Source organism: Tauraco erythrolophus, chromosome 9, assembly GCF_009769465.1.
Source record: "Tauraco erythrolophus isolate bTauEry1 chromosome 9, bTauEry1.pri, whole genome shotgun sequence".
Lineage (NCBI taxonomy): Eukaryota > Metazoa > Chordata > Aves > Musophagiformes > Musophagidae > Tauraco > Tauraco erythrolophus.
In genome coordinates this window covers 38,590,354-38,614,224 of record NC_141473.1, presented here as the reverse complement: position 1 = coordinate 38,614,224, position 23,871 = coordinate 38,590,354, and the positions used below count along the sequence as shown (strand labels likewise).

The window sequence follows — 23,871 nt, the reverse complement described above, 5'->3', positions numbered from 1 at the left end:
AAGATTACAGTGTTCTGGCATTTCCGTTTCGAAACACACAAGGTGATTTTGTAAAAATGGAAAAGCAGTAGCTGAGAAGTTGGAACAGAACTCATTTTCCTACAAGCTAACTATAGAAATCTCTTTGGCAAATGAATCGGAGGCAGCAATTCCACGTAACCTAGGTGATCCCAGAGCTCACCTCCCAGCACGCAACGGGTCTATCACACAAAACCACGCTGCCTCACTGACACAGGCTTTGCTCTCTCAAACACTAGGTAAGTGAACGCACAAATTACCTTACCTTGGGACAGCAATTTCTCCAGTGCAGAAACAGACAGCGTGTTTGCATTCTCGTTTAGCTGTATTAAAAGTTACAGACTAGACCAGCTAGGCTTCATACCATCACCTGCTCCCAGGGGCTACCAGTTGGAAGAGATACCTTGTTAAAATCCTCACTCCACCTCTCTAGCTTTTCATGTCTTTTAAGTGTGAAAAATACCTGAGTTAGGACAGAGAGCAGTAGAGTGAAAGAGCAGAGAGTAACTTTTCTCTGTGTGCATGTGATATCCAGTGATTTAGATATCCAGTCTTAATAGGAAGTTTTCTGTTAAGGTGCTTTTAAGGGGATTGGAAAAAAATAATCTCTAGTGGTCAGTCTCACCCACAGACAGGGGAGAAACAGCATCTTACCAACAGTGCACTCCCAAATTCCACAGCCTCCCACATACTAAGGACAAGTAGCTGTACGAAGTTCTCCGAGTCAGACATTTCTTTTTCACTTGCTATTTTAATATAGTGAACAATAAAATGGTAGATCACATTTTTAGTATTTTCCTTGCAAAAAGGTCCTTGGAAGCTAACTACACCTACAGAGGAAGATGGCATGTTCCAGCAGACCTTCCCAGAAGTCAGCTGCCCAGAGTCTCAGACCCAAAAGATACGGTCAGTCTCCTCATTTTTGATAGATCAACTTCCTTTAGCATGTTGTCCTACTCGGGCTGCTCAAGAGGGTAAAAGGAACATTAGCAGTTCCCTCATAGCTTTTGCCTTGTGAATGATTCTGTTCATTATCTTCTGCTTGAAGAGAGCCATAAGAGAGGAAGGCTCAAACACCAGGGAAAACATCCAGATAAGCAGGGGAAGGCGTTTCCACCATCTAACCTCAACTGGACACAAAAGTCAAGTTAAAAAATCTTTCCTAATTTGTTTTCCTGTCGACGGGGCTAAAAATTCCTTTGAGAAAAATACTGCTTGCAAACTTGACATTATTGCCTGCAACAATAACAGAACAAAAAGGCAGACAAAAAAATCCCTCACTATCTGTGAGCCGAGCGAAAATCAGAGCAATATTTCCAAAACCGGTCCTTTTGTTTAAGCCCTCAGAGGTGAGCACAGGCATGTGAGAACCTGCTGCTTTATGAAGCCTGTAAAGTCACCCAGGAGAATGAAAACTCTCATCCCAGTGGATGCAAACACGAAGTTCCTGCCCCTGCCAGTAATTCTGCAGTGCCTCAAAAGCTTCTCGCAACTTTCCACATCCAAAGCCCATTACTTAAAAGGATCTTCTTATTGATTCAAAATAGGTTGGTTTGCCTTCTCAGTTGATTCTTAGTAACGTAACCCTGTAAGAGCACAGTCTCATTTATTTCACTGTTCGTTAGCTAACAAGGTTTCGAGGTTTATTTGCAATATTCAAAGTACCACATTTAAAAGGAAACAACATTAACTGTCAGGTGAGGGAACCATTTATCCTTCCAAATCAGACAATGTAAGTTTCAATCTAATGCCCGTTCTGTATTGCACTACTTCAGAATGAGTTCAATTAAATTACTTTTCAGCAATTATAAGAAAATTCAGAAAAATTTAGAAATCAAAAGAAATTACATTTCTTCATTTATTCCTCTTATGGGGGGTACTGGCTTTGAGCAGAATGAATACCTGCTTTTCATCAATGACTACTCTGATTACTTGGGTATCACTAAATTAGACCACAAGGGCAGGATTAGAAGCTGCAAGGTTTCCTTCATGTTCTTGAACAAGTTAATAAAGCACGCTGCAATTAAACAGGGAACCAAATACTGAAAGTTATTTCTGATGTTCACCGGAACCACGCTGGTTTACCTCTCTTTGGTGGTCTAACATGGTATGTGACATCATTAATGATCAGTTTGAAGTCATCCAGCAGAAGCAAATCTATGCCCGTGGAGGAGGCGACACGTGTGCCATCTACAAGGCAAACACAGATGATTCATTAAACAGTAGAACCAAAGCATCTGAACATGCTGTGGCTGAGCAAGTTGTAATGCCATCCCAAATCCAGCTGTTGGACTTCTCCATTTTCACAAGACAACAGTCCTTATCTAGAGGAACATATATACTGGAAGACCTTACACAGCAAATACCAGCTGAGTTACGTATACAGCTGCTTTTCTAAATTTGTGATACTTGGGGTCATTTTATAAAAAGCAGTTCCCTTCATCCTGCACCCTTGGAATATTTTACTATGTTTTGCAACACAATTCACTTAGAGGAGCTTCACCTCTCCCTGCTGGCATTAGGAATTATTTCTGTCTCTGGAACAACTAACCTAGCAAACCCCTCCCTCTCAGGCCAAGACTTTTAAGGAAATATCCGCTTTGATGGCACTTTCATAAGACATCTAACAACGTCTCAGAGCTTTGCTGGGTAGGAGACACATAGTGATTGGGCAAAACAATCAAGTAAGACAAAGTGAAAAATGGCTGAGTTTTCATAGCTAAGCGAGATACTGTTTCCCTTGTACCACCTTTTATACCCAATTCCTTACAAATTGATTAGAATCTCTACATAGGATGCATAGCTTGCATCTTTCCTACTAAATAGTAGGAAACTCACCAAAACCACCTCTGTTAGAAGTAACGACTATAAGCTAAGCATTAGGAATGTTTTCCTCCTCCTTCACTCTGCAGCCAAATTTCCTTGGCAGAGCCGACTACGCCGAGAGAGCTAACCATATTCTTACTCTAGGAACGGCATTCCTACCTTCTGCTTTTTCAGGAACATGGAAGAATTCGCACCATAACAAACTTTCACTTAAAAAGCAAAAGGCTGGATGAAAAATAGCTGGCAAGCAAGTAAAACAATTAGTTTGTAAACAACAGTACCTGTTGAGTAGATTGCAACCCGATCGATTCCTCGGTCCTCTGCTTGCAGCTGTTGTAAGAACACACCGACAGAGTCTGAGATAGGTTTAAGCGTGAACTGGCACCGCTCACGCCGCGATGGAAGATTCACAGAAATCACTGGTAACCCGTTTTGGTAAACCACCGTCACTTCTACAAAGAAGACAAAAAAAAAGTTTAGCATTAAAAAAAAAATATCATCGGATCATCTTGTAATAGTTCTGTATTTGTCCCATGGAGAAAAAAGGCAAACATGGTTATGAGCTGAACACGAAAGACTTAATAAAAGGTGAACCAAAAATTTAATTAAGGGATACGTCCATCAAAGAAAACCAGAGGGACGTCAGAGGTTTTCACTCCCATTAACTTGGTAGTATCTGCTAAACTTTCTGTGCTTTGTGGAAAAGATATTTACTTTAAGCACAACCCTGTTTATACCAGAGGCAACGTATTTAAAAGCCACAACATGACAGCATAGTATGTTCTGATTATACTTTTTGAGAACCAAAGTATTATGGACTGTGGAAAACAAAACACTGGGCAATTTATCAGGATTTATAGCCCAGAAGACAAAGGCAGACTGTGTATCAGGAAACACAAGGAAGGACCTACTTCAAAAACCTTTTTATTCTCATTTAGTTCTGGTTTCCTCCTCTTTGTCCTAAGGCAACAAATATTTAAGAGAGCAGCCAGGAGTATGAGGTTGTAGGAACAGCTCTCTGAGTTTAAGCTTCAAGGTCAGTTCATCTAAAATTCATGGGATCAATACGCTTTGTACTTCAGAAGATAGACATTGCTGCTTAGGTGTAGATAAAACAACATTTTCCGTTTCTTTAGTGCTGTCGGGAGCTTTTTCAAGCGCATTCTTAAGGATTTCAGTGCACCTTTCTAAAATTTATGGTAGTGACCTGTATGAACTATAAGCTAGTTATTACTTTACTGCCAGAAAGACAGCGCACTCCGTGTGCTTCAGGATAGCCATACATAAAAAAAGAAGTTAAGAGCTCGTATTCCCTAAGCCCTCTACCGAGTCACAAAGTTGAAATTTTCCTCCAGTGCAGTAGTTGCTAAGATATAGCAGCACACCTAAAAATGATTCACTTCACATTGCTACATATATTTTTTACGTAAAAACGTAAGGTCTTTTTTATTGCACAGAGCATTCCCACCCACACTGCACCTGGCTTAGTATTCCCACCTATTGCGGCTTTGGCCAACTACATGAACCACACCATCTTCTTCAACCCATCTAACTCATGCCAAGTCCATTTAAGCAGCTAACATCAAAACCAGCTGGTCAAAGAAGCAGGCAACGCGAGCAGAAAGAGAAGCAAATAAAGGAATTTTAACTACTGAAGGGAACTATTTCTCAGCACACCACTGCTCCGAAAGTTTTGCCACCAACGGCCTTTATACCTCTCCTTTCAGTCGTCTGCTGCCAGATGATGAACTTGTTTATGACAGGATCCTTGGCATATTAGGATAAGCCTTGGGACAATATGCCTTTCTGAACAGGGAGGCTCATGGATTTTGGGAAAGGATGCGCCAAATACACTTTTACGAAGCCAGAAGAGTTCTTCACCTGCCTTCAGGAATTGAATGAAGCATAAAAAGGCTTGTTCCCCTCATCCAGAGGATCACTATCCAGTGCTGACAAAGAAGTCATCTTTAAAGACTAAGTGGAAGCAACCAAGTATGGCCATCTAAAATGACTAAAGCACCCCAAAAGGCCCCAATATTTGGAAGCCTCTAAAAGCCTATTCTCAAGACTCAGACACCTGATGGGATTTTAGTAGCTTTAGTGTTTTGAAGCTTAAAACTCAGGGACACCAGTCGGATATTCACTGTCTAAAATAAAGCAAACTGCCAATTTATTGGGACAGTTAGGATTTCAAGCTCCTTCTCAGCAGCTGTTTTGACACCACCTCTCAGATTTTTGCGTTCTTTCTCTTGAGTATTTGAGCAAGAGAGTGGTAAGAAATAGATTAGCATTAGCTACGCTTGCGATAGCAGGCTCGGATGGAATCATGAACATGTTTAGAAGCTTAAAATAGCCACTTAAGTACTGAATTCATGGGTTCTGTGAGCAGCATATACAATGTTAACTTACGTACTGCTTACATAACCACGAGACAGGAAAAACATTCTTTATTTAAAATGCTACCTTGATTATACAGGCAGCGAGCCAGCTTATCGTAGAGCAGAACAGATAACAGTGTTTGCACCAACACTTTTCCATCTATCCCCATCGGTACAACACATCCACCGCAGCTCCGTGACTGCCAGCTCCGAGGGAAGTGCCTACCAGTACCAGCCCTGCCCCATTTTAGCCCTCGAACTGGTGACCACAGCAATAAACACAACAGGTCGGACTGCACCGAGAGTCATCAGCATTGATAGCACATACGAAACGCTTCTCAAGGATTTCTAAAAGAGCAAATTATTTCCCTTCAGAGGACTGCCTCAGTAAGTCTGCAACTACAGTTGGTTTATGTTTTCCTTGCAAAAAGCTTGTAAAAGTAATTTTCTATAGCCTAGTTCACTGGTGGCGAAAGTCCATAATTCCAATTTGATCCTCTCATCACCTCCCACACAAGTAATGTCTAGTCAGATTTTTACTGCATTGTAGAGGGAAGAGCTCAGAGACAAATAAAAAAAGAAAAAATCCAAAGGACGTGTCGATAACACAAATCTAACTGACAGAAACAGACCGCTCTGGTAAAAGTTGTTAACAAGACGCTGTGATATCATAGAATCATAGTTTGGGTTGGAAGGGACCTTTAAAGGTCATCCAGTCCATCCCCCTGCAGTAACAGGGACATCTTCCACTAGACCAGGTTGCGGAAAGCCCCATCCAACCTGACCTTGAACATTTCAGGGATGGGGCATCTACCACCTCTCTGGGCAACCTGTTCCAGTGTTTCACCACCCTCATTGTAAAAAATTTCTTCCTTAGATCTAATCTAAATCTACCCTCTTTTGGTTTACAAGCATTACCCCTTGTCCTCACGCAACAGGCCCTGCTAAAAAGTTTGTCCCCATCCTTCTTTAGGCCTCCTTTAAGTACTGAGAGGCCACAATAAGGTCTCCCTGGAACCTTCTCTTCTCCAGGCTGAACAATTCCAGCTCTCTCAGCCTTTCACTCATAGGAGAGGTGCTCCAGCCCTCAGATCATTTTTGTGGCCCTTGTCTGGACCTGCTATATGTCCATATGTCTCCTGTGCTAGGACCCCAGAGCTGAACACAGCACTGCAGGTGGGGTCTCACAAGAGCAGAGCAGAGGGGCAGAATCACCTCCCTCAACCTGCTGGCCACACTGCTTTGGATGCAGCCCTATATACAGTTGGTGTTCTGGGCTGCAAGTGCCCACTGCCAGGTCACGTCCAGCTTTTCCTCCACCAGCACTCCCAAGACCTTCTCAGTAGGGCTGCTCTCAATCCCTTCATCCTGCAGCCTGTGTTGATGCTGGGAATTATGCTGACCCATGTGCAGGACCTTGCACTTGGCCTTGTTGAACCTCATGAGGTTCGCACAGGCCCACTTTGGGAGCTTGTCCAGGTCCCTCTGGATGGCACCCTGCCCCTCAGGCGTGTCAACTGCACCACTCATCTTGATGTTGTCTGCAAGCTTGCTGAGGGTGTGCTCAATCCCACTATGTCACTGATAAAGATATTAAACAGTACTGGTCCCAATATAGACCTCTGAAGGACACCACTTGTCACCAATCTCCATCCGGACATTGAGCCATTGACCACTACCCTCTGGATGCGACCGTCCAACCAATTTCTCATCCACTGAACAGTCTACCCATCAAATCCATATCTTCAATTTAGAGACAAGGATGATGTGGGGGACCATATCAAAGGCCTTATGGAAGTCCAGATAGACAACATCTGTAGCTCTTCCCTTGTCCACTCAAGTAGTCACTCCGTTATAGAAGGCCACTAGGTTGGTCAGGCAGGACCTTGGTGATGCATCTCATCAGGTCCCATAGACATATATATTCAGGTTCATCAGGTGGTCACAAACCTGATCTTCTCTTACAGTGGGAGGGACTTCGCTCCTCTAGTCCCTGCCTTGTGGTCTATCCACTCGAGAGGTGTGGGAAGAGAGGTTGCCAGTGAAGACTGAAGCAAAAGGGTTGTTGAGTACCTCAGCCATCTCCTCATCCGTTGTCACCAGTTTGCTAGCCTTGCTCATCAAGGAGGATGCACTTTCTTTGACATTCCTTTTCTGGCTAACACAGCTGTAGAAGTCCTTCTTATTAATCTTCGCATCCCTTGCCCAATTCAGCTCCAGCTGTGCCTTGGCCTTCCTGGCCCCATTCCTACACAGTCAGGCAGCATCCCTACACTCTTCCCAGGATACCTGTCCCTGCTTCCACTGCCTGTGCATTTCCTTGCCCTTTAGCTCGACCGGTAGGTCTCAAGTCAGCCATGTCAATCTCTTGCCTGCCTTGCCCAATTTCTTTACACATGGGGATCAAGAGCTCTTGTGCTCAATGGAAAGCATCCTTAGAGATTTGCCAGCTCTGTTCTGCTCCCTTGTCCCTGAAGGGAAGCTTCCCAGGGGGTCTTATTGATCAATTCCTTGAACAGCTGGAAGTTTGCTTTCCTAAAATTCAGGATCCTGACTTGACTCTTTTGCCTGATCCACATCCCTCAGGACTGCAAACTTCACCAGTGTGCCATCACTGCAGCCCAGGCTGCCTCCTATCTTGATGATACCGATTAGCCCACTTGCATTGGTGACCATCAGGGTCCAGTATCGCATCCCCTCTGGCAGGGCTGTCTTATGTAGCTTAAAAAGCAATCCTCAATGCACTCCAGGAGTCTCCTGGGTTGCCTGCAGCTCACTGTGCTGCTTTTCCATCAGAAGTCCCCCAGCAGGACAAGAGCCTGGCAGTGCAATGCTGCTGCTGGAGTAAGAAGCCTTTGTCAATAGGCTCCCGTTGATCAGGTGGCCTGTAGTGGACACCAACTACAAGGTTTCCTCCATTGCCTCAGTCTCTAATTCTTACCCATAAGCTTTCGACCTGCTTGTGGCTATTCTTCAGAGACAGCTCTTCACACTCTATCCATTTCTTGATGTAGACGGCAACCACTCCGCCCCTCCTCTCTCACTTGTCCCTTCTGAACAGCCTGTAGCCATCAATAGCCAGTCTCCAGTCATGGAATTCGTGCCACCAAGTTTCAGTAATGGCAACTAGGTAGTGGCTTTCTAGCAGCCCAGTGGCTTCCAACCCGTCCTGCCTGTTGCCCATGCTGCGTGCATTGGTGTAGTGGCACTTCAGCTGGGCTGTTGCCCATGTCACCTTCTTAGAAGAACACTCCTTAATTCTTTTTAGGTATTTCATTGGTCTTTCCCTGGTGGCTCTTGCTACCTCAGGAGACTCTGGTTCATCTCTAACACTTCAACTGTGCTGCAGTGTAGCCAGCACCTCTCAGACCAACAGGCTGAGGGCCCTCACTAGCATCCTGTCCCTCTAACCTCAGCACGTCATCCCACAGCTTGTCACGGGCAAGTCTGTTATCCCCCTCTCCCTTCAAGTCTAGTTTAAAGCTCTATCAATGAGCCTCGCTAACTCGTGAGCAAAGACCCTCTTTCTTCCCCCTTTGAGAAAGGTGAATCCCATCTGACACTAGCAAGTCATGTAGTGACTGGTTCCATGTAGGCCATCCCATTATTGAAAAAAACAAAACCATGGCGGTGACACCAGCCACAAAGCCATATTCATAGACTGAATGCCTCTGTTTATTCCAATGTCACTGCCCACAACTGGAAGGAGAGAGGAAAACGTACAGCTATCTGCCTTGCTCTCCTCTGCTCTGACAGCCCTGTGGGTTCCTCGCATGAAGGCAAGGAACACAAGTTACTAAGTGGACAAAGCATTTTGACATTTCACTAATTATAAAGCCAACATCTTGGCTAATCTTCACTGATTAAATCTTAAGCCACTATTTAAGTACATGGGACAAGTAAAAGAAAGTATATGTGTACAAGTGTGTTTCATTTACATTTACAGACACCTACAACCTGGCCAGGGACGCTGCTAAATAAAGCCATGGAGGATTTTAAAAGCTTTACATGCTATATTAAGCATGAGCTTGCTTTGAGGTAGGAATTCCATTTGAGCACCACAAAGTTTTGACTCAACCATATGTGCACCAGTAACAGGTCATTAGTATTTTTTTAAAGGTTTTTGTTCTTGCATAAGAACAACTTAAGCAATATATCAAGGCAAAACAAGGTACAGTTAAAAAAAAAAAAGGTGCGGCCAAAGCAGTCAGTGTTGAACATTTACTACTGGTAAAGGTGAAGTTACTGGAAGAAATAACAAGGGAAATATTCAAGCACGACATGAGGAGAGGTAAAATCAAATCAAGCAAGTAGCTACACACTTAACGCTATCTTCTCAACCTTCCATTTGTCCTCTACGCTTCTACCTAATTAAGCCTTCAGGTTTTCGAGCTCTCCACAGCAGTCACATTCCCCTTGTGTTTGCACAGAGTCACTCTCCCGGCAGGGGAAGCAATCGTGCCGGAGCCCTTTCCTTTATTAGCTTTCAGGTTTTATTAACAAGCCTTAACGGGGAGCGGATCCACTAACTGCTTGTGTCAGTCAGCACAAGTGCTCCAGCCTTCACACACAGCACACAGATGTTAAGCACTCTGGCACGCTGAGATTTATAAAGTACCACCAGTGCGTTCTTCTGCTTCGTGTTATGACAACCTTATCAGAAAAGCTTAATGTCTGAGCCATCCCAGAATTTAAATAAAGGAACGAAATTGCCTTGGCTTCACAACTCATCATTGCAGCAAACAGTGCCTTCAAGCGTTTAAGTACCTGGTATGAACTGTACTTTCGTTACATAAATAAAGTTAAGAGGGCACACAGTACCCTGTGGTAGGCATCACTCACACCTCACAGCTGCATCAGGAAAAAGCCTGGCCAAAAGAATTTGGACAGTTGCACGCAATTACATCTTTCTTTACAAAGCCTGTCTGCTTTTGTTAGGACAGTTGCTAGAAATGTTGACCGTTTCCTTAATTCTTCTTGACTGACTTTGTTCTCTGTCACTTTGTTAGTTCAGGAGCGGATTACCTCCTAGCCAAAAAAGCCTCAACCAGAAAAGGGGGTCACAGGGACCATGATTTAAGTTGGCGAAGTCCGAAGTGAGCCAGGAGTTTCCTCCATGTCAGTACTCACCATCAGAGGGCACTACTGTACTGCAATAGACCACTCTCACGCTCTGCCAAGGAGAAAGCCTCTGATGCACCTAGAAAACACCAAGCACAGCAAAAAGGACAAGTGTTCAGTGCCGCTCGTCTGGCAGAATCACAGCCCAGTGCCCCCTCCCGCCATCACCTGCCCCCATGCCCGCGCCAGGCATTTCCTCCCACCCGCCGCAGAGGTGGCCGCAAGCCGGGAGCGCCTGGCAAGAGCAGCCTCTTCTCTTACCATCTGTCACCCCGTAGGGTTTCCAACCTCGGCCACGTTCACCTCTACACACCTCACTCGACACACATGGTTTGAAGTGAGAACGTGTAGCAGAACAGCTGTGATGATTTTTTTTTTTCTTCCTTAACGTAAAACGTATTTTTAAAGCCACGCCGAGCTAATCACTTTCAACAAATCAGCTTAGATTACTACCTAGACACGGAGAGTAGAAATCACACAGCACCATCACTCTTTAAATGTTAAAAAAAAAAAACACAAAATAATGCTGTTTTAGCATAACAGTGGGGGAGAGTTACAGAGTTGTGGATTAAGAGGTTCATTCTCTCAAGTTGTTTCCTGTGCTGACAGGTTTTGGGTTTTTTCTTGTCCTTGCAGAGAGAGAGAAGCCAAACTATGATACAAGTAGTAAACATACCTGTTTATAGAAGAACGAATAGTTCAAGATAAAAAACAAGAATTGTGATAGCAAGCTAAAAAAAAAAAAAGAAAAAAAGAGTCCAATAAGGAGAAAGCACATAAATGCTTTGTATGTTCTGCAACCTTAGCACGGGACTAATTTTTTCATGAAAACCTACAATCAGACTAATTTTTAAAGTCTGTCTTCCAGGATACATTATGCTAGTTCCATACTAACCCTCTCCCAACACTGAATTTACATTTCTAGCACAAAAGAGTCGAATTGTAAAAAAGAGTAAGGCACAATACCAGCTCTCGTCTGTCTACAGTGGTACATATTTCAGCGACTGGCACTCAGATTTTTCAACAGCTGCAGTCCAATATGGGCATTTCTATAGTCTGGTGTTTTGGGGTTTTTGTCATTATTTTCTTTAATGATTTCTAACACACAGCTGCCAAATCTGCATTTCTATAAAGGTATCTCCTAGGAAGCACTTATTTTTAAAGTAAATTTCTAATGGAAGTTTGCAAACACCACCCAGGCTGTTGATTACTTCTCTGCCAAATTGTCCAGACCTCCATATTTTGCGAGGTTGTTTTCAATAATCTTAAACTTAAAATAACTTTATCTGCCACTTCACTTTTCTTCTGAAGCCTGCTATGCAAAATTGAGGATTTCAACTATAGTAGTCTTGCTTCCAGGCGGTCAGTGCATCGATAGCTCTCCAAATTCACTCTCATTTGAGCTGTATTTACACTCCATTTTTCTCACTCTTGACAAGGAAAATCAGTCAAGTAATTTTCCAGTTTTCCTGCTTACAATTGCATTTTCAGGTTCCCATAGTTGAGTCACACAAGCAGCTAACAGGAAAAGAGAACCAGGCATTAAACAGTCGTAACTGAACTCAAGTGGGAAGTTGCATGTTTTAGCAAAAGCAATGTTGAAAAAAAAAACACCACTATGTGTTGGGAACCAAAAGGTGAATTTGCCTTTTTACATTTGAAAGTCTTCTGGACTGATGAATACCCATGTGCTACTGCTGATTAAACTAGGAACACCCTTCTACCAAGAAAAAGAACAGTTTTAAAACTCAAAAACACCCAAGCAACACATCAATACAGCCTCACATCCTGGACAAATCAAGCTCTTCTGTCTCGGTGTCACTATTATATTATGAAAAATGTCAGGAACTTCAATGATCAGAAGCCATACTACATATGTAAGCCAGTTTTCAGAACCAAATTTTACCTAAGGAGCAGAAACTTCTACAGGAAGTTTTTTTTTTTAAAAAAAAACCCAAACAAACAAACAAAAAAAAAACACAAACAAAAACAACGAAACCTTTTCCTATTTGAAATCAGCAACTTCAACTTTAATCCTTCTAAAAATAGTATCAGACCAGATACAACAGTAAGTTGGCAGAATTTGTAGAGCGAGACACAAAACTCCCTGTCAGAGAGCACTACCACAAAGCACTGTTTACATACTTACTACACCCGATCCCATGGCAGAGCTGGCACTTCTAGGTATGTGCTTTTCACCACTTCACTCTTCCCTTGTACATGGCATTAATCACTTCATTTTTAAAACCCTGCATATCGAGAGCCTGCCTTTCCAACAGGTTTGCACAGCATACCAAAAATTTAGTAGCAGTTTGCAGAAAATCCTAAAACTCTATAAACCCAGCATTATCCCGTTGCAAAATAGCCCTATACCTGAAAGATACCAATCAGCTACCATCTGCAAAGACTTCACACCTTTAGGCCATGAGCATTTGACAGGTATAAGCTAGCTCCAGCAGCCTCCTGCCCTCATGTATGATCACAGGCAAGAACAGGGGAAAAGACGAAGCAGGTTGAAAGCCAGGGCATGTTAGACGACCCATCAAAAAGCTGAGGTGTCCCCAAATTGAGCCTCTTTGACAATTCTTTCACCCTGGTTCAGGTCTGAACCAACTCTGTTTCATCCACCCCACCGCAGCACGCTGCCATTACGTTTCACAGGAAAAGACACTGGTTAAACTACATGTATCTGTCCCTCCTGCAGTTGGGAGCTGCACCTTGGCGACACACGCTGCTGTTAGAAATTTCTTATCTAAGAAAACGGTCTTTACTGGTTAGGAAAAGAAAAAAAAGGAACAAATCAACTCAGTCAGCAGAGACCTAAACGCCATCTCCTGCCATCCGAGGTTAGCGAGAGCTTAAGGACTCATCAATCATTTTTATTCTTGAAGGGTGGCTTTTGTTTTAAAATTGAAATGGAGAGAAATGTCGGAACCCTTTATCAAACGTCTGAAATTCAACAGCTTTATGCAGAAATGTGCCAGAAGGCTGAAGCACAGGACTGAAGCAGTTGTGGGGCGGAGGAGAGGAACTTGTTTCAAGCTTTGCTGGCCAGATCTCACTATCATTTGTCAGCAAACAGTCAGCAGCTCACTGTTTCAGCAAAGCAGCGTGGAATAACTACATCCAGGTTTCAGCTGAGACAGGCTTGTCCACCACTTACAAAATAAGTGATATTTGGAGTGTGAAAAGCACCAAAGTCAGACCACTGAAATGAGAAGCTTTAAGAGCCAAAATAACCATCCGGGTCTCAAGAGAAGAGATGCAGGAATTCACTTGTCATTTTCAAATGAAGGATCCATTCGATCCTCCATTTCCTGTCTTATCCGCAGCAAGATGCATGTTAAGAGGGTCGGAGTTACGCAGTAGCTTCATTCCCAGAATAATTAAGGGAGCAAGAGTAAAAAACCCAGTCTTTTGTCCAAAACTAAGACTTCCACCCGTTTTATCAAGGTCAATATAGACAATGCAAAGGTAAAATAGCAGCATTTCAATACTTCTAGTTCAATTCTACATGGATGACAAAGTTAATCAAAACCCTTCTGGAAAAAAAAAACACAACAGCCTTTTAGCTACCAGCAAGGGCTCTCTGACAGGAAAAGAGGGACCAACATGGCAGAGTTCCTGTTCTGCATTTTATGTAATTACCAACAACAGAATGGTAACAACTTTGGGGCACCGAGTCTCCAAACGCTAATTAAAATTAGAAAAGAAATTGTCCAGAAAAAAAAAATAATCACCCCAAGCATGAAAAAGGTGGATATCTTAACCTAGAACACAAGTAAAACGCTGCTAACTCATTATCTGGAGTACCAGTGACAGTCATGCTGCGGAGCTTTCGCAAAAGACACAGGATTCTTCGTCTAAAAATTTCTTATCATAGAGTGAAATCTTTAAGATATACATCTGCACATGCCCATTGCAACGTCTATTTTACAATTTACTAAGGGGATCCTTGAAATGAGGCTGCCTCCAGCCAGACGTGAAGCAGCTCACCTTTTCCAACAAGCAACAGCTATCTTCCTCTCTATCCCACACTTCCACAGTGTGAAAAACTGGATGTCTGGCTCTAACAGTGGTTATCCCAAAACCTCCAGGCTAGCATCTCAGTGACAAAACTTGCCACAAGCTTCCCTAAGCATTCACAGTAGCCCAAGCCACCCACCTCCAGAGTGAAGAGCGGCATTTATTGATCTTTCCCTCACTTCAGTGCTCCAACTACTTCTACTCCTGTGCTCAAGCCGGTTACATTTTGACCTTTCCAAAACAGTACGTCCATTTTAAGTCATCGGGTCTCTTTTTGTCCTCCCATTTTGCTTCCCCCTCGCACTAGCTGTGGAGATGCAGAGGGAAGATGTGTTCTGACCAGAAATCTGCTGTTCCAAGATCCATGATAAATAACTTATTAAAACCACTACTATTTTTACACCGGGACGTAAACTCCTACTAGATTTAAATAGGTGGGTTGACCGTGCCCAGCTGCCCACCAGCCGTTCTCTCAGCCCTCTCCTGAGGAAGAGGAGAGGAGACGGAGAAATATCATGGAAAAGCTCATGGGTCAGGGTAAAGGCAGGGAGATCATTCACCAACTGTTGTCACAGGCATAAACAGATCCCATTTGGAGAAAGTTCATTTATTGCCAATTAAAGCAGAAAACGGCAAGAAACAGACGGAAATTAACATGCCACCTCACACCTTTTTCCACAAGCCACCTCAGCCCTTCATTCCAACTTCTTCCTCCTCTCCAGAGGCACGGGGAGAAATGGGGTTTCTTCTGGAAACACCCCCACCGCAGCCCATGGAAAGCCCCACGCCGGAGCAGCATGGATGCTCCCTCAGAGGCAGGAGGAGAGCCTCTGCCCCAGCGCCCGCACTTCCTCCTCCTCACGCCTCAGCGCTCCCGACGCTGTTCCTCACCCTTTTTCCCTTCAGTCCTCTCCTTTTTCCAGCGTTTTTCCCCTTCCTTACCTCAGTTTCCCCCAGGGCGCCTCCGAGCAGGGCTGAGGGAACAGGCTGTGCCTCACGCGGGGCTGCCGGAACCGGCTGGAATCAGCGCGGGGCGGAACCCGCCTCTCCTCAGAGACCCCTCAGCCCCGCAGCCACCCCTGGGCGCCCAGTACAGCAGCTCTTAAAGCAAAGCCTGCAAATAAAGTCCTTCTCCTACGAACAACGCAGGGATCTGAGCTCGGACAGGGTGTTTTCAGTCCTCGGACGAGGAAGACTCCCACAGCAGTCCCTCCTGTCGATGGCCGCCCTGGCGCGTGTGGTACCAACAAAAGGGACCTCACTGTGCCAGAGCTCATTTCAGATGCCACCTTCGACATCTTCCCTGGCTTCCTCAGAAACCTCCAAAGAGAGAAAAATGGTGCCAGCCTGGCCCAGAGATCTCTGCCTGCATCTCTCACCCCCTTCTGTGCCACCACCATTCTTTGGAGACATCCAGACACCTTAGCCCACCTTCCAGGATCTCCCTTTGAAAAAAGCATTTTAAAAAAAAAAAAAAAAAAAAAAAAAATCACAATCTTCCTCTGAAATGGAACCCAGAGGCTTATTCAACAAATCCCTAACCCTGTATGAAAGGCCATCTCTGTTTTTTTGCTTTTGAGGAGAGCGTGGCGGGGAAAGCCCTTGTCCCCGGGAGCCACGTTCCTGCAGCGTGGCTGCAAAGGAGCCCTGCGCCCCTCAGCACCATTTTCTCCCCGGTGCACAACAAGTTTCCAACAAGTCCAAGCTGATGCCTTTTTAAACCGTACGCCTTGTCTCCAGGACACCAGCACTTGCCTGATTAAATCCCACTGGCTTGAGTTCATTTCTTGTTCTCTCTGCCAGTACTCACATCCCACTCGAGAGGGCAAGATTTTGCCCCAAAAAGAACATTTTGCACCCGCTGCCTTCACAAGGCAAGGCTTTTGTGGATGAGGGTCAAGAAAACGAGAACCCGTCTGAACCGCAGTGCTGTTCCTCTTTAGTTTTGTTCGTTTTCTTTTTGTGTTTTAAAATCAGGCTGAGGAGATGGACATAAAAAAGGCAATGCCAGTAAGATGTGGGAAGTGTTAATCTTTGCATTTGGAAGCACTTTGTACGACCTACACATTAGCAAATGGTCTTCATTTGTCACCCTTCTCATTCCTGCCTGAATTTTCTCTTCTTCCAGCATTAGTGCAGAGCTCCATCACATCTGCTAGGAGAGGAACATAAACAGGAGGTGAGCTATAAATATTTCCTTTCTCATCCTGCTTCCTTTGCCCATCTGCCTAAAAAGAAACAGGTAATCCACAGTGTCCAGGAAGAGGTGGGGGTAGGAGGAAGGAGACTCATTCTTTGCAGAAAAGGGGAAAAAAAAAAAGAGAGATGAAGCAACTGCTCCTCCTTCTTCATTGCGCCTTTCTCCCAGGCGTTACTGCTGCTGTGGAGATGCTGCAACCATGAGTTTTTTTTAACAGGAACATCACTGCCTTTGATGGCTTTGATAGAGCCTCTTGGAGGCAAGAGAGGGAAAAGGAGGTGATGAAAGGGAAAAAGTTTAACAGACATGTCAAGCACATCGGTCAAGCAGTCTCTACTGCTTTTAACAGGTGCTTCCTTTGCCGCCATCCATGCCAATTTTCTCCCAACGAAACAAAACCCAAACCTTTTCTCAGGCTATATTCTAAATTTTAATCTCAAATGTCAACAAATTAGGGAATTACACTATTCCTACTTTACTTGAAACAGATGACAGTCACCATCCTCTCTCTTTCATCTAAACTTTGCACAGTCCCTTCCTACCTGTAGCAGGCAACCCAAACCAGGCTGGAACGTTTCCCTTGCAGTTTGTGATGCCAGATCACGGTTTCACTATTAAAATACTTTTGTTTTACTGGAGTAGGATGGTTTGAATTCCATTTCTTTAATACAGCCCTCAAGGTTCGTGGAAAAAAGCTAAGAATTTTAATTCCTTTCCATTTTGAAGGTTTGAAAAACTGGAAACCAAACAGAATACCATGATACATTTAAGCCTTTGTCATCTTTGAAGTCTGAGCACAAACACAAGGCAGAGCTGAATTCCTTTCCCTAGTTTCCAGATTCATTACTCAAATCTTCCTGTACTGAGAAGGATGGTAACACTCTTAAATGAAAGAGGCTTCCAACCTGGGTTTAAAAAGCAGCTTGAAGAATTTAGTGAGTTTTGATTCCGTTGATTTCAGGGTGCATGATTTTTGTCTCCCTCAGCCACTCTCAGCAGCTCCTCTGGGCAGCTGATTATTGTTTGGGTTTTTTTTTGTTTTTCTGCCTCTAGCACTTATCAACCCCATTAGGTAATTCTTTTTGTCTTTATTTTAGCCAGTTTAAAAGAAGAGCTCTTACTCCTCTTCTCCCACCTTGCTGCCATACTGCATAAAGAGCTTCCCAGCAAAGAAAAAGCAGCTTATTGACACATCCCTGGCACTTACAACATCAAGAATGAAACAATAAGCAGAGTTATGAAGTGAGATTTCCACAACTGCAGGGAAATTCCTTCTGCCTCGGTGCGTGCTGGGGAGCAGCCAACTTGCATCGGTTTTCCAGGGAAATAAACTCAGAAACAAGGGAACTTTGCTTTCAGCTCTTGAAAAGAACCAGCAGGCTCTTGCAGACTTGGGAGTCAGCGCCAGCATAAGTACAGCTTCAGAGAAGCTGCACGCTCTGAAATACAGAAGTATGACACCTGCAAGCCACAGCAGCCCAGTACATCCCAGTACTGGGGGAGTCCTACACCATCAATTCCCTGCTCATTTTCCTGCAGGAAAGAACACCACCAAAAAAAAAAAATCTCATCTCTTCATCTCTCTATCTAACCTTACCTGGGTTTGGTCCAAAATGGGAACTAGTGGAGCAGAAACATAAGTAGTTATTGCAGAGGAACGCCTCAGTCCGCGAGAGGCGGTTCCTTTGTACCCAAAGTCACATCACTTCAGCCCAAGCCTTGAAGACAAAAAGTAGTTCCTTCTCCCAGATAACAAGCCTTACAGGGAAGAGTGAAAATGTAATTAGATTTAGGATTGAACCTTTATAAAGGCACTTAGTTGGGAAGTTAAGAAGTATTTTAATACCCAGAAGTGCCAGACAAATTTTACAGATATTCTCACATTCACTTCAGGTCTGAAGACCAAAACACAGGTTTGATAAACAGCTACAAACACCCATGGCCAATTAACTTTGGTCAAGTTTCTTCCGTAAGAAATACCAAAGCTTTGGACATTCGGCTTGGTGTGCTGCTTTGCTGTCTACATTCAGTTTGCATCAGTGCTCTACCAGGTGTGATTAGTACACTTAAAAAAAAAAAAAAAAAAAATCAGTCTCATACACGTCTTGTCATAAAGCCCTGGAAAAATCTTCCATTTAATTAAAAGCAGATGCCTCATATTTTTCCCCTCGATATACTAAGTCCCATAAAATTTGTTACTGTGCAACTCTGACTTCTGAATCACTTACGTTCTCTGGAAAGTTGTTGTCATGAGAGCAACAGAAGAAAATGATAAATCAACTAACAAAAACACATGAATATTTTGAAGCCATTAAGGACCACTGTTTGGTTTTGCTATCAGATCATAGATCAAGGAAACTTCTATGCGAACTTAGCATCCCTACATGTTAATGTTTAATATCCTTCAGTTACCAACGTACCTTGTACGTGACTATTTCACAGGACAGGCTCCCACCTCCACCCTGAGAAAGGAAACGGCACAACGCTCACCTACAGCGTGCCACAGGTACATGTTTAGAGAAGGCAACTCAACACAAGTGAAAAGCAGCACTCTGCAGAGGCAGATCTTTATTGACATACTAATGAAGTGCAGTAAAAATATAAACATGCTTATTTTGAACCTGACATCTAAAGAGCACACTAAATTCAATTTTCAAGGTTTCCCAACTAGAAGTTCCTCAGCTCATCTCACCTGGCCTCTCTGCGAGGAGATAGCAAACCGGGGTTGACCTCTTCTGTACAGCACAAGGAATGGCCAAATGGTACACGACAGCATGTTATGTAGTTTCAGAAATGCAAACTTAGCAGGACTTCCCAGGCTCCTCAACACTGTCGTGTTACAGATCCAGCCTGGCTAGAGAGCACAGAGAAGAGCCACTGTGGTCCTGCTCCTCTGAAGATGGCAAATGTTTACCCCTGTGGGACTGCTCCCCGAACCCATCTATTCCCAGCCTTGGCAGCAAATGGGTCTGACCGGAACTTCAGTGCCTGCACTGACCGCTTCATCATCACTGAAGATAAGGAGGAGACCCAGAGATCAAAAGGTTTCTATTTAATTGACCACTGATAAAGGAAGTTACTGTAACAGCATCTCCCAGTAGCACTCACTAGCTCAAAGCGATTCATTCCAGCATCTCCTGCACAGAATTCCTGTGCTACCAAACTGAACAACCTAATTACACTTCAATGCCTGAAAGCACGACAGAGGCACTAACAGCTAGGCAAACTTTCAGGAAAGCTCAAACTGAAGTCAACCATCTCCTCTGACAGCCAGCGCTGTCCTCAGAGCAAGCTCAGCCATGTCCTTCAAAGCTGAGTGCCCAAATGAAGGGCTGCATCTCCCCATCAGGTGCCACTGCACAGCCTGGGGCCGGGCCCTCGTCAGCACCAATTAATTCTGCCACTTCCTGGACCTCCCTCCTCTATCTTAAGGAAACCATTTGGAACTGGGTTTACGGACACATGCACTGTGCACAAACACGCCTTTAGTTTGTATAATGACTAAGTCGATGAAACTAAGTCAAATCACTAGTTAAAGAACCTTAAAAGAAAAACACACCAAAACTTTCCTATACGTTTTCAAACGTTATTAAGTTATCCACTACCAGTATACATGATGAGCCAGGATTACAGAGGACCATTATGAAAGGATTTATCAAACACTTGGTTCCGTTTTGTCTTCTGAATTTAAAAATACTGTTTTCTATTATTTCTGTATCATCCAGACCACGAGGATTGTTTTAGTAGGATTTTAACAGCAATTTTTCAGATTTTTTTTCATCTCAAGTATTTTTCTTTCGTTTTAAAAATCCAGAACATAACACCTACCACGTTTATACCTCTAACCATCTAAAAAATTTTTCCCACAGAAACTGCTGCAGCTTCATCCAAAGAATAAGACCCAAGGAAGATCCAACACAAATCAGTTTTCAACAGCCAGTCCTGAAAAGCCCATTTGAAGTGCTTACCAAATTATAAACTGTAAACCACATCAGATACATTCATGCTACAGAGGGTTTGCAGTTCACACTTCTTTCCAGTATGAACAGAGGCTCAATTCATATGAAGAGACTAACAAGCCTTGGAAACAACACACTATAAAAATGATAATTTTTCTAGTCATTAAGACCATTTAAGAATCAACAGCCCTGGGAAAAGATGATATCCTGGGAGAAAGGGATTTGGAACGGAAAGCAATGGGAGGATCTTTGGCTTGGTCATTTCCTCAAAGCTTTTCCAAATCAATTAAACTGGGTTTAATATATTGTGATAGGTGTTCAGTGGCCTAGAATGCGGCAATTTACAATTTGGCTGTGAATTATAGAAGCTGTCAGATACACCTTTACAGTTTGCATTTTCATTGACAGTCTCAGCTAGTTAATGAAAATTGAATCATTCTTCTCAGGAAAATTAAACATACACATGAAATAGAGCAAGAAAAGCCTTCACAGAAAAAAAACACCACCACACACAAAAAAAAACACGCAAAGGGAGAGGCATCAAGATAAAGACTTCCAAACATACACTTTCAATCCAAGAAAGGAGGCTGGCTCGGCTGGTACAGAACAGGATACTCTCCACAATTCTCTTTCCAAGAACCTTTTTAATGCTTTTTCACTACAGTAAGTAGAGCTGGGAACCAGTAATAAATGCTAATTATTACTTAAAGTTCTTTCAACCTTGAATCCCAGGTTTCTTCTCTACAGGTATAGTCTTAAGAGGCCAGAGAGACCTCATCTGCCACCACACAACTGTACCACCCTCACCCACGGGTCTGCAAGCCTGTGCTAATGCAAGCTGGGTAAAAGCCCCCTCGATTTCCCAGATACACACACCTCCTTCCAGTCATTTCGCCCCCTGCCTTGGTGTCGGATGGGGAGCAAAGAGCCAAAAAATCTTCTCCCTGCAACCACTCAGGACTTGCGAGCAAGCTGCTACAGAACCACCACAGCACACTGGAGACAAGTTACACCTTGACTCCGTCATGCTGTCTGCAGTACAGGGACTTCACATGTGCAAGTGAGAACAGGCTAAATGCCCCACAAGATTTATCAAGACCTTCACTAAGACCAGTCAGTCAGTTTGAGTCATTCATTAATGAGAAAATCTGAAGTTCCCACACAGAAAGGCCATTTCCCACTTTGAGGTATCATCTTAAAGCGGGCCAGAGTTTCCATCTGAGACTTGCTATAGTTTTATTTTGACTGTACTGAGTGAACAAATGATGGAGAGAGCAAGTTTCCACTGCTGACATACTGGTAGGACTCTGCTTTGTGCTCAAAGCACCCCTGTGCTTGTCAAGTCCGCTGGGTTCACAGTTCTGCAAGTCTTGTACTTGCACTGGGCCACAGCTCGCAATCACCTCCAAAACACCTAGCAACAAACTTAGCGGATCCAGACACTAAGGGAGAATGAACCACATTTAGGACTCTCTTAGAATTGGTTTCTTCCATCCCTGCCTGCTTATGCTACTTCACTGATGGGTGAACTGGATCAAAACAACTTGTAAGTGAAACACAATTAACTGCCGCAGCTGCTACTCATGATTATTTCTGACTATCTACTAAAAGCTTGCATGCCCAGAAATACTCCTGTGAGACACTGAACACAGATTCCTCTTGTGAGAGTAATTTTATTTTATTTTCTTTAAATATAGACAAAGCTTATTACTAAAACAAGACAGAAAGCAGCAAGGCACTACTAGTTAAGCGTTCAGGTACGAGGCACAGACACTTCCAACCAAATAGTTTGCATTGGCAGAGACCTGGTCCCCTGATAGCACTCTCGAACTGATTCACAGAGCACACAAAACTTTTAGCTTTCTCAGCACAGCAGCGAAAACCCATTAGCCATTGAGAAAGCATTAAGAGAAGCACTAAAATAGCTGGCTGTAAGCAGCAGAAGTGGCTGTCCAGCTGAAAACTAGGCAATTCCATAAAAGAACTCTAGATTAAAAAAAAAAAAAATCAGTGGGAAAGCAGACCGCTGGTTTAGACACACAAACCAGTAATACTGACATCAAGTTCAGATTAAATATCAAAGGATTGCTAGTTTCTGAGGGGAAAAAAATCATGATGGAAACCGAAAACATGTACAAAACATGTCTTGAAAAGCAGTAGCTGGCAAAACAAGGAACACAGGACATGGCATTGCTACAATGCTGCACGGCAGAGCGGGACACTGCACCAACTGCAAACAGTATTATTTCAGAAATACTAAACCACAGCAAATCCACTCGGCCCGAGTACATCTCACATGGGTGACAAGAGGAGGTAGCACCATTTCTGGGGTGGCATTTGGAACAGCCTTGTACTATTACCAATAAGGAGAGCAAACAAAAACCCTTTTCCCTTGCCCTCTCCCGTAGCAGCTAGTGTTTTTTTCCATTCAAAATGGCAAGAGAGTCATCTCTACATTGTGCTCCTATAATTCAATAAGATAACAATTATCATGGGAAAAAAAAATGCATGGGAAAGAATTAAGACCACATTACAACTGCAAGAGTTTGAATACGGTCTGTGAAATCACACACGGGTGGGTGGTGCCTGGCAGACCCTTCTCCTCTTAGAACAAGTTTCTTTGCCCCATTAGAAACCACGGAAGATTCATTTCAATACATCTACAGACAAGAGGAACAGAATTAAAGTTCACCCGATCTTTTGGTGGCACTGAGAGATTCTCACCTTTTTTTTTTACCTAAGAAGGTATTTATGGAGTTAAGCTGCATTGGCAAGACCAGGAAACCCAGGCCTGTTCCAGCCCTTCTGTATGAGACCACCACCAATTATGAGTTGTCACAAGCCCCGACTTACACCAGGGGGCTGCTGCCATCAGGAACTTGACAAAACCACAGTATTTCAGCTTTTTAATTAATAGCCATGCCAAAGAGTTACAGTAACAGTTCTACGGCTAGAATATGGTCTGTTAGCAGTCACTGGTTCGGAAACATTGGTAAACAAAACCTGTTCTATTTCTTAGTTTAGGTGCAATTTGTTATTAATGTTCATATAGTATATTTAATAAAACAGAAGTTTGACAGACCACCATTACACAGTAATAAGGCTGATCAGTCATAACTGCTGTTCTCTCCTTCTTCCTTGTCTATTGTAGAAAGGAAAGATGGATTTAAATTTAGAGCATTAAATTTAATGAGTTTGACACCATGACTCTTGGGATTACCAAAGGCTTGCCAAAACCTTCACTCCCCAAGACTACTGAAAGTCAGAAGAGCATCGTTTCCAAGACCACCAAACAACCACCACCTTTTTCGTTTTGGGGGTCAGTGGAAAAACTCATTGACAA

The 23,871-nt window shown here is 43.4% G+C and overlaps 1 protein-coding gene across 1 annotated transcript in view; it reads right to left on the bottom strand.

Annotated features, from left to right (window-relative positions):
- MCU (mitochondrial calcium uniporter) overlaps positions 1–23,871 on the bottom strand; it is a 98,736-nt gene that overhangs the window by 8,082 nt on the left and 66,783 nt on the right. Inside the window, 3 exon segments of the mRNA XM_086616963.1 lie at positions 2,104–2,208; positions 3,126–3,296; positions 10,353–10,422. Coding sequence (XP_086473089.1) covers positions 2,104–2,208; positions 3,126–3,296; positions 10,353–10,422 — 346 coding nt within the window.